The sequence below is a fragment of the Engystomops pustulosus genome, chromosome 3 (assembly GCF_040894005.1).
Source record: "Engystomops pustulosus chromosome 3, aEngPut4.maternal, whole genome shotgun sequence".
Taxonomy (NCBI): domain Eukaryota; kingdom Metazoa; phylum Chordata; class Amphibia; order Anura; family Leptodactylidae; genus Engystomops; species Engystomops pustulosus.
This window is the reverse complement of record NC_092413.1, coordinates 72655071-72663982: the sequence shown is the minus strand read 5'-3', so window position 1 is coordinate 72663982 and position 8912 is coordinate 72655071. Positions and strand designations below refer to the sequence as shown.

The 8912-nt window shown below is 40.0% G+C and overlaps 1 protein-coding gene across 6 annotated transcripts in view; it reads left to right on the top strand.

The window, feature by feature from the left end:
- Positions 1-824: 824 nt before the first annotated feature.
- The window catches only part of ARID1B (AT-rich interaction domain 1B), a 310106-nt gene continuing 302018 nt past the window's right edge, over positions 825-8912 (top strand). For 5 of the 6 annotated variants that reach the window (XM_072141069.1, XM_072141068.1, XM_072141070.1 and 2 more), the window contains exon 1: positions 825-2910. In XM_072141069.1, the coding sequence (XP_071997170.1) occupies positions 1357-2910 (1554 nt within the window). In that variant the 5' untranslated portion in view covers positions 825-1356. The remainder of the gene's footprint in view (positions 2911-8912) is intronic. The other variant, XM_072141071.1, reaches the window with a different exon arrangement.

Genomic DNA, 8912 nt, shown 5'->3' with positions numbered 1-8912 from the left:
GCCCACAGAAATTTCAGAAGGTTTGGGATCCCTGTTTTTTTTTTTTCACCTGCTTATCTGTTCTCGCATGCCTCCCTTAGATCTCCTCTGTCCGGTCCCTTCTCTATGGGTGATTATATTCATGCCCAGGGTCCCATGGCTACACCTCTGTCCTTCTGTACTGTGTATGTTATGTGATGTGTGTATCTTCACAGTTTATTTTTGCGTGTTCATAAAAACAATTTTTTGTAGCTTCCTACACAGAAGTAAAAACTATTATGCATCCATGTATGGCTTGTCATCCATATTGTCATATGATCTTTGTCAAAGATATAAAAAAAGAGCCGATAAGAGAAATATGCAATATTGTTATTTTGTCAATTCCATTGCATTTGGATTTTTTACCAGTGATTTGCCAAAATGTTAAATTGTGTTCTGTAAATGAAAAAATAATTTGGAAAGGGAAAGGGCAGACAGAAATGTATAACATTTTGGTTATAAATTTTCATTGTAGGCTTCTATGATTTGATTTGTTACTGCTTTGTTTATGTGACACTTTGTTACATTGAAACTAAAAAACATTAAGAATTATTTATTGCTTTTAAGAAAATTGATATCCATTTTACAGTGTTAATACACTTTTCAATAAATCTTTGCATCCCAGAACTGTACTGTATGATTGTATTTATAATAGTTGTACTGCTAGCTGTATCCCTGATGCAGTGTAAAAACTCCCTGTCAGTGTTGAGCTCAGCACTCCAGCACACAGGGGGTTAATTGGTGGCCAAGCTTTCCCTCCCACAAGCCTTCTCCTCTTGCAGACTGCAACCACTCCTCCTCCTGTTGTTTCACTGGGAAGGGAGGGGGTGGCAGAGAGGGAGAGAGCAGGCAGGGGAGCAGAGGTTCACCCCAATCACATGTTCCCAGCAGCTGCCCCTTTGCATGTGTGGAGTTGGAACAAGGGGACGCTGGCAGGTTGTGACTTCTATCCACTTCTCATACTGGACAGACTGATAATCCCAGCTCCAGCAGCTGTAGAAGAGTGCAATCCAGTCCGGGTTTTCCATGCATCCTGTAATCAGAAAGAAGTGGATAATGGTTGCTAGAGCTGCTCACAAGCCATGCTGGGCCACATAGCTGCAGCCAGCCGTGTATGTAGCTATATCCGGGTTCTGGGCTGGGAAAGTTTCATCATGAAGTCCTGAGGATCAGCGGCGAGTGTATGAATCACGCAGGCACAGGAGCATGCACTTCACTGGAACTCAGCATTGATTGTTCGGGACATTCTCGGTTTCTGCTGCTGTTTGTATCTTGTGCTGTGATTTTCTTCTTCCTGCATATTGTGGACTGCTGTCTAGCATTGACTGAGATGTTGCAATGATCATGGCAGCGCAAGTGGTTTCAGCAGCTGCTCCGACCACCAATGCCAACAATAAGGGGAAAAACCAGACTCTTCCTGGCCTCAGTCAGGACCTAAACCCTGGCGCCACCGGAGCAGGCTCGGGATCTATACCTGGACTAGGAGATGGGGCTCCAAACAACAATAATGTGGATCACCTTCACCACCACAACCTTTTGCACCATCACCACCTACTTCACCATCATCACCACCATGAAGTAACCATGGCCAGTGCCACTTCATTATCATCATCTAGTAATAACACAAACAATAATAACAGCAGCTCAGATGCTGTACTGAAGGATGGCAGAAGCCTGGCAGCCTCCCCCCAGTATCAAGCTATGGAGATGGCTTCTGGTGTCCCCAATCACAAGTTGAAGAGCACTAGTAGTGGGGATTATCATGCACCCATTTCTAACCCACTTCATCACCATGCCCATCATCATGCACCCCAGCATCTGCAGCAGCACCCTCCTCATCACCCTAGCCAACATTCTCAGCAGCAGCAGCCAGCACCGCCGAATAAAGGCAGCAGTCCTGGAGGAGGCAGCAGCAGCAGTGAGGCATCAGACATGGAGAATCAGCAGTCTGCTGTGGGAGAAGAGGGCTGCAATAGCACTGCTACAGCAGGGAAAGACCAGGGTGACCCCCAGCCCAGGAGAATGGGCAAGGCAGGAGAAGAAGATGAGCTGCAGGGAAAGATGATGGCTGGGGAACCTATGGGCAGCCGGTATGAGCATGCCATGCTGCCAGGGGGACAACAACAAGGTAGCAGCAGCAATAATAACATCATTGGTGGCAACGCTGGATCATCCTCCTCTTCATCGTCATCCTCTTCTTCTTCCTCCTCCACTGAGTTTAATAGTTATTATGGCAGTGCATCAGCAAACAGAGCAGGGCCTTGCTTTGATCAACATGGCAGACAACAAAGCCCGGGAATGGGCATGATGCACTCTGGATCTGCGGCCCCCAGCAGCAACATGGACCCTATACAGAACTCTCATGAAGGCTATGGCAGCAGCCAGTATGACCACTACCAGGGATACAGCAGGGCCGCTGCTGCAGGAGGAGGGGCTGGGGGCTATGGCAGCTCAGTCTCTGCATATGGGGTACTGAGCTCCCCAAGGCAGAGTAGCACCAGCACCCCAAATAATAGCAGCGGTATGATGATAGGGGAGAGGGGTGCCAACCATGGTAAGACACCCAGTGCTTCCAATGCTGCGAGCTTCCATCGCTATCAGGGACAAAACCAGCACCCTTCAGGGGCCACCCCTACTCTTAACCAGCTCCTGACATCTCCAAGCCCCATGATGAGAAGTTATGGAGGAGGCTATGCTGACTACAGCACCCCCAGTGCCCCCCAACAACAGTCTTCAAGCACCCAGGGGAGTCAGCAACAGCCAGGGAGCATGGGGATGGGCAAAGACATGGGGTCCCAGTATGGAGCTGCAAACACAGGCTGGGGAACACAACAAAGAAATCACCCAGCAATGAGCCCTGGCAGCACTGGACAAACCATCAGCAGATCCCAGGTAACCCAAAATCTTCTTATGGGGGGCAGATTACTGAGTAGTTTATGACAGAAGTGTGGGGCTGCATGTCCCATACACTTTATTTCCTTATAAAGGGCTGCAGCCATTTCTGTTCTGCTGGGGAGGCTGTGCAGTCTTGTCCTTGTTCTAGGAGAACACATTCTCTTCATTAACCCATACAAATGTAGCAAGGGCCCATGGCCTCTACAGCACCCTTTATCTGGAGTGCATATGTACACTGTGTATTGTCCTCTGTGTACAATGTAGTTTCTTCTGGATATATGTTGCGTAAACATATTTCCTTTTTCTTATTCATTAGTTGATATGTTAATGCGGCCTCTGCTGTCTGACCGTCTCATATCAATTTATTAATCTGCTAATATTGTTGTCCTTGTGAATAGCAACTTATTTCTGCCCTTTAGTGAGGCTGATTCCTGAATATGTGTGTTGTGTGGAGGCACAGGGATGGCTGCGCCTCATTCTGCAGTGTGTGGCCTGTATCGCTCTGCTTGTAAATGTCATATATATAATCGAGTATATAGGTTAGGTAACCTTTGTGCAGTGATGTTTAGAGAGCCTTTGTGGGGATTACCTAGATTTGGGGGCGCAGGCTGTGCTGGATGACTGTTATGCACTTACTGGCAGCTCCAGCCTGAAGAGTGACTTGATCTCCTTTGCAAGGTTCGGAATTTGAATTGTGGAGGTAAACTGGCTGTAATAGTCTCCAGACAGCTGCCTCCGAGTTGACATCTAATCTGCCATCTGATTGGCTCCTCTCTCACCATTGGGCATTTAGCTGCGCTGATGTAAATAGAATTGCTGAACGGTACAGTCACAAATAATAGCAGGGCGGCTACGTCTGCTCCCATGCTCGCACCATTGCCATCCCGATAAAAAATTAGAATAATAAAAATGGACATGAATGTATATTTACATGGAATGCAGAGATGTGTGACTATAGTCCAGTCAGACCCCTGAGAATCTTTGATTTAACCCTCTGTATATGTCTGAAACGGGTCACTTACTATTTATCTATAGGTGATTGTGATTTAGCTTCAGACTAAATGGATTTTTATTATGGGATTATTTTAAATTTTGCTTTGAGTTTTTGGGTTTAGGCCTAATTTTCTCATCATAATCTGTATTCTATAAGAATAATTAGCTCTGTTTCACACAGATCGGGTTAGTTTTTAATCTGTTTACTCACAAGCAATGTGTTGGATTTTAGGAAACAGCAGAATTAACCCCTTCAGCTTTTAATGTAATTTTCTTAATATTAACCTAAACATGGCTTTGTGGCTTATGTTATGTATAGTTTATGTATATATCTGTAAAGAGCATTGTTTTATGCATGGACTTGAAAAATTATGCTTTACGTAAAATAATAGTTCAGCTCAGCGGCTGTAGAAAAGAAAAATTTTACTTGGCTTTCTATACATATGCATTACTAATAATCGTATATGTAATACGTATATATATCTCACTAACAAGACACACACGTGTCATCTAACCTATACCCATACAAAATGTGTAACATACAATATAATCCTCTGTTTCCTTTGGCATGAACTTCTATTACAGCCTATAGAAAATGGTGAGAGTGGTGATGGAACATATAAATACGTTATTTGATTTTGTTGATTTATTGTGGCATATTCATGTTAAGCTATAGCTGCCTTTGTGACGTGTAATCTTTGTTTTGTTTTTTTTGTTTTCTTTTTTAGGGTTTGTTTTAAGATACATAATGTTGGTTTTCTAGTTAACCACATATAATGTATGTAGTATAGGCCTAGCAGATTTGGTTTTTCGTTGCACTAGGTCACTGCAGTAGTGCAGCAGTTTTGTCTTTTATAATAGCATGACAATGAAGTGTTCTTTAGGGACTTATTCACACAGTAGACTGGAATGAGCATGACGGGGCAGCATGTAAATGTTGGTTTTTCTTTTAGATTTTTGTTCCCGTTGGCCAGTGCCTATGATTTGTAGTGTATATTTATTTTTTTTCTCATTTTTAGGCCATTCTACTCTGTTATACATACAGTTCTAGATAGTAGTGAGTCAATTGACATATTGTCTGAATATGTATATAACTCATAAGGCAGTGTCTCATTGATTTCAAGTCACGTGGTTGTATAGCTTCGTCCACAGAGCTTTCAGTTGTTTTATATTAACATGTGTTTTAGGCAGTTGTCACCTGCATGAGGATGTCGCGGAACATTATCCACATTGATAATATGTATAGGGAATCCTACAGATTCGCCCATGTGTTTCATTCATTTAATTCAAATTGTAAATACAAACAGTGTTTCTACAGACTATCGATTTCCCCTCCCCCCCCCCCCCCCCAACACGAGGAGTGGATCCAAAAAAAAAGCAAGTTTTAAATTGTTCCTTTTACGACAGCTCAATTGTATAATCAAAGCCTTATGTGATCAAGTTTGTGTTTTGCATGAGAGATCTTTGAGTGAATATTGTTTGTTTCATCTATTATCGCAATCCTGCACATTTGTTCACAATGTATTATTGACGTGGAGACTATAAAATGTATCAAGTTCGTATGTTTGTCTGGTGCTATGACTCACAATACAATGAAAATGCCTGTGGTTGTTAGGCTTTTTCTTTTTGCCTTTATATGTACATTATGCTACTCTGTAGAAAGCTCAGCATCTTGGTGGAGCCTCTGACCTGTGTTTCCCAGCATCCACAACTCTTCTGTGTACTTCTCAAGCGATTTGTCCTTGTTCATGTTTTCCTTTTTGAGGCCATTATTTTGCTTTTGTTTTCTCCTTTGTGTTTCTTTAGTTCCTCCATTCTGCTTTGTGTCTGTTTTTTTCTGGCTAAATGTGTGGGTGTTTTTTCCCAATCTGTATATACACATTTCATGTCTGTGTGATGTATTATTGCTGATTATTAGACGTGTGATTTTCTTTCATAAGGTTGTGTTTTTGACTTGTGCTTTCCAAATATATATATTTACGCCTCCCTTCCCTTTTTCTTTCCATATTTCCTTTTTTTGTGTATATGAATTAGACTTCCTTTGTATCTGTCTATATTTCCTGTTGTGTGACTTTTTTTTTTATTTTTGGTGTGCCTTCAGTTGTACTTTTTTACTATTTTGTTTTAAGAAGTACAAATATTGATCGTAAAACAATTTTAAGGAGCTGCAACAACTAAATATTAAAATAATGCAGATGTTTGTACAAACATTTTTATTTTTTGTGGATTTTTCATTCTTAAATATTAAATAGGCAACTCGATAATCTATCCTTATACGTGCACTCACATTGTTTAACCACAACATTCCAGATGCAGAGACTCTGTAGGATAACATGCATCTTTGCAGTTCCAAATTCTTCTAAATCTGATGCCCTATTCTACACCCCCAAACATCCTACCTCCACAATAAAAGGTTGGAAAAGAACCTGGAAGGCTTATTTCACTTCTCCAGTATTTGGGTATTTGCATCTGTTATTGGGAGCCAAAACCCGAAGTTGTTGAACACACAGAATGAGTGCAAGTCTTTCTATATTGAGGTAAGATATAATGAAAAGACTTAGTGTTCGACCTCTCCTGGTGTGGACAACCAATAAGTGATGCAAATAACCTACCAGAGATGTTAACTGGGCTAAAAATGTTTTTCTATCTCTCAAAATCCATAGCAATGTATGTACATTTAAAATCGACCCCCTCCCCCCCTGTGAAGCAGATTTACATAATGCTGTCAGGTATAGGAGATCTTATTAAACGTTCTGCACATACCTGTACAAAGAAGTTTTTATTTTTTTTGTTTTGTTTTTTTACATAAGTTATTATCTTTGAAATTTTTTTCAGGTGGGAAGATCAGTGCCAGTAGAGCTGGGCATACACAGACCAATGCAAATGGAATATGGAGTTACTAAATTACTGTACACATGTATTCGGTATTTTCTTAGGCCTTCATTGGTCTATTCACAATATGCAATCTAATTGGTTATGTTCCTATTAATTTTTTTACATGAAAGTTACATATTCATTTGTGTAATGTGTATAAATATCAGCTTTTTATATTTTTAATGTCTTTACTGTTAAACAACTTTTTTTTTGTTGCCCCAGTCCCCCCATTTCTCTGTTTTCTTTTTTGTTTTAGATTTTTTTTTTCACATAATTATGTGAAAGAGGTCAGCAGATAGCATGGACTGCTTAAGAAAGGCCTAAGGAACAAAACAATATGACAACTATGGGGATGTAATGCATTAGTAAACATTTACATGGGAAACATTTTGCATGTACAACATGCCATGCATATTACTCTTACTATTTACATCCATGTTTTTACAACATATAGTAGAAAGCACTGTATGACAGATTTGGGTTGTATTATAAGCATATTAGAATTGTACCAAAATGTTCTTTGCATCACTAATATCAACAAACTGCATTTCATTGTTTGTATCACGTAGTCTAAAATGACAGAATTGGCTGGTAAAAAAAATGTTGATCTAAACCCTTGTCATCATACAAATAGCTATTTTATTTCCATTTACTTTTGAATGAGCTCATCACATTTGTCTATAAATGCACAATCTATGTATATTTATGTGTCTATTACACAGAAATATATGCACGTAAATTTCCTCTGTCAGCTGTGAAGCCAAAAATAGCCAGCTTTCCCTTTCTTATTCATCAGTTTTTCTATTTATTTATTTTCACCGGAGCTGTTCCAGTCTTAACCTCTTCCACTGGATTGCCGTGACCTTCACATATGCAGATTAGCCATGTGTCTGTTTGAATTGAAACTAGCTGCCTCAGGAAGAGAGGTTTTTTTTTTTTCCTTTCTTTTTATTCCACTGCGAATCTGACAGCCATTCATCCCTGACCTGGGCAGAGGTAATAAAAGGAAATTGGATTCAAATGGAATGCATACAGATAATGCTAGAGAAGGCAAGCTTCAGGAGCAGCAGCACCCCATCTGGCTATTCACAGAAAAGAGAGATCTTAATTTAAGCCATTAACCAGCAGCTTCACATGAAGATTAACCTTTTCATTGCTGGAGAACTATTACTTTTTTTAAATTATATTTAAAAAAAGATTTGGGTATAATCTTTCTTACGTGCATATATATATACATATTGCCTTTAATTTTTTTTTTAATTTTTACATATATCTGTACAAATTTCTGTAGTAGACTGTTGTACTTGCATTGAATATCCTGTGTGTGAAATACTTGCCTAATCAGTTAATAGCACATTTGTCTGAACCATTTGGAGCTAAACAACTAAAACGACTGCTGTTACAGTGTACTATGCTATATTTTTGAAGGGAAATTGCTCTGTTTTTTTACATTTTAAGCTAATGACGGGTTTCTATAGCTATTTAGACATCACTAATCTGGCTTTATTCAAATAATCCCACGTTCCATTTACCTTGGACCTTGCCAGGAAAAACTACTGAGTCATGTGGGAATCTTCTTCATGCCTTAGAGTCATGGTGTCATCCAGGAAACGCTTACACTCCGCTTCCTCCTCACATCTGAATTCAGGCATGTATAGTGAAGTTTATACTTTTGCACATATGAAAAGACATGTTGAAGCCAAGGAATACACTCCACTCCACTACTTTTTGAACAACAAAAAAAAGATTGTGAATCTAAAAGGTAACGGGAATCTTTTCCTGGGTTAAAATAAAAAAATCTGCTGATTCAGTTAATTCAGTTTAATTGAAAGATGATATGGGATTAGAGGGCTGATTATTTTTTTTTATTCTTTTGTAAACAATCATCGTCTAATATCTATGGGAACTGTTTACAGGAAAATTTACAGGAATTCTACCACTTTCGAAAAGTAAAAAACACATAGAACTACTCACCTGCGCTTCTCTTCATTCCAATCCCGGCGCTAGTCTTCTTTAATTTTGACACACACTGAAGACTTATAATTAGTAGCCAGGAGCACGGGGACAAGATGTCTGGCACTGCTAATTATCCACATCCCCCACACCTCCATCTCCCATGCTTTTATTGGGAG